This window comes from Tupaia chinensis, unplaced genomic scaffold, assembly GCF_000334495.1.
Source record: "Tupaia chinensis unplaced genomic scaffold, TupChi_1.0 Scaffold138390_1, whole genome shotgun sequence".
NCBI lineage: Eukaryota > Metazoa > Chordata > Mammalia > Scandentia > Tupaiidae > Tupaia > Tupaia belangeri.
The window spans coordinates 2,301,745-2,303,478 of record NW_006198287.1 but is presented as its reverse complement, the minus strand read 5'-3'; the positions used below and the strand labels follow the sequence as shown (position 1 = coordinate 2,303,478).

The 1,734-nt window shown below is 51.4% G+C and overlaps 1 protein-coding gene across 1 annotated transcript in view; it reads right to left on the bottom strand.

Annotated features, from left to right (window-relative positions):
* FDFT1 (farnesyl-diphosphate farnesyltransferase 1) overlaps positions 1 to 1,734 on the bottom strand; it is a gene marked incomplete in the record, with an annotated part of 32,733 nt that overhangs the window by 19,962 nt on the left and 11,037 nt on the right. The window contains 2 exon segments of the mRNA XM_027765450.1: positions 1 to 107; positions 932 to 1,029. Of these exon segments, the coding sequence (XP_027621251.1) occupies positions 1 to 107; positions 932 to 1,029 (205 nt within the window).

The following is a 1,734-nucleotide window of genomic DNA, read 5'->3' as shown; positions in this document are numbered from 1 at the left end:
AGTGGAAGTTGTGTAACAGCGGGACCTTTTTTTCCATGCTGATGGTCATGTCATCTTCCAGAGTGTCCAGAGCTCGGAGAACCAGATAAAATATGCATACTGCGTGACTGATAAAGAGAAAAACTATTAATATATTGGAACAAACATCCCAAGATTTATTTTTAAAGAACATTTCATGTGGACTTAGGCCATTTGTAATTCTACAAAAGTATAAAAAGATATACAAGGCTTTTCATACTTGATGAAACTCAGATTAGGACTAATGGACTTCTAGTGTTTATTTACAAGAAGAAAGCAAATAAACGAACCAAAAAAAAACCCTACCAACTGGATGCCACTGCCATTCTCAGAATGCATTACATTTAACTAAGGTAAAACTGCACAATGACCAATAGGTCAAATGTTTAGACCAAATCAGTATTTTGCAAAAAAGAAAAGACAATCAAAATACACAATTCTCAGTATAAATATTATCATACATACAGGCAAAAATGGTGTAAGTTCGTGTGTGTAATCTGCACACAAGAGGCAGTAGCTTTAGAGGAATTAACTCAATAAGGTAGAAGTGCAAGGTAGTGTAGAAGATACCAAGAGGAAGACATGCCCTGCTCAGAGACAGGTTCAGCTGCCAAGACTAAAAAAAGTTAATAAACATCACCATCCCCCACCTCCCTGCTTCTCTGAAAGAGCTGGGCTGGCAGGGACGCACTTAGATGGACAGGAGCCTGCAAGGGCATTCGAAAGTAAACACATGGACATTTCAGCTGGAACATTTCCTTCACTCGGGAGAGGCTACATTCTGCCTAAGCTGCAAACTGGGCGACCAGACCGCAGCTCTAACTGCTATGTCAAAAAAGAGCTTGGAATGGCTAAAGACATCACCAGGGTAGGGAACGCGCTCCAAGTCAGAGGGGCTGCTTCTGCCACTTACCGAATTTCGGTGTCTAGGGCCTGGATAACAGCTGCGAAACTGCGACTGGTCTGATTTAGATACTGGTAGCAAGTTTTCAGGCTGCTGCTGAGCGAGTCCTGCGGGCAGAGAAGACACGCGACGGTAGACGAGGTGGAGGAGTAGGCGCAGGAGCAGGAGCAGGAGCGGGAGTCCGGCAGGCGGGCAGCGGTCGGGCTCCACAGCCTGCCGCAGACGCCCTCTCCCAGCGGCCAGTCCTTCTGGGGCCAGGCTGTGGGAGATAAAGGGCAGCCCCGCGGAGAAGTGCCAGCTCCCGGGCCTCTGGGCGCCGCGGCGGGGCTCAGCACCAAAGTTCGCTTGAAAAGGGACATGGCCTTGGGGCCACAGGCGGCTGCAGCGGCCATGGGAATCGCGGATCCGGCAGGCAAGTTTTTCTCCATAGACCCAAGCAGGGCGGGGAGGCGCCCACCGAGGGGCGGGACCGACTCTCCCCTCCACCCGAAGGCGCGCGGGGCAGGCCCAGCTGGCCAAGCCCAGAGAGGTCGGCCGCCTCACACGTGGAGGCTTGGAGGCCGCCGCCCACGGGCAGACCCGCCCCCAGGGCCTCCGCTTTGAACCGGTCGGGATCGCGCCCTTCTCACCAGAACCCACCTGCTGCTAACGGAACCCAGCCTACTTCTGAGAAGCCTTTCCTTTGTCTCTGTGGCAGTCTCCCCTTGTCCTGCTTTAGTCCTGCTCTGCTCAATCCTCTTCCCAACCTGGCCAGAACTGGGGTACCTACTGTCTTTGTATCGCCCAATTTTTAACAGGAATCCTGCTAAATT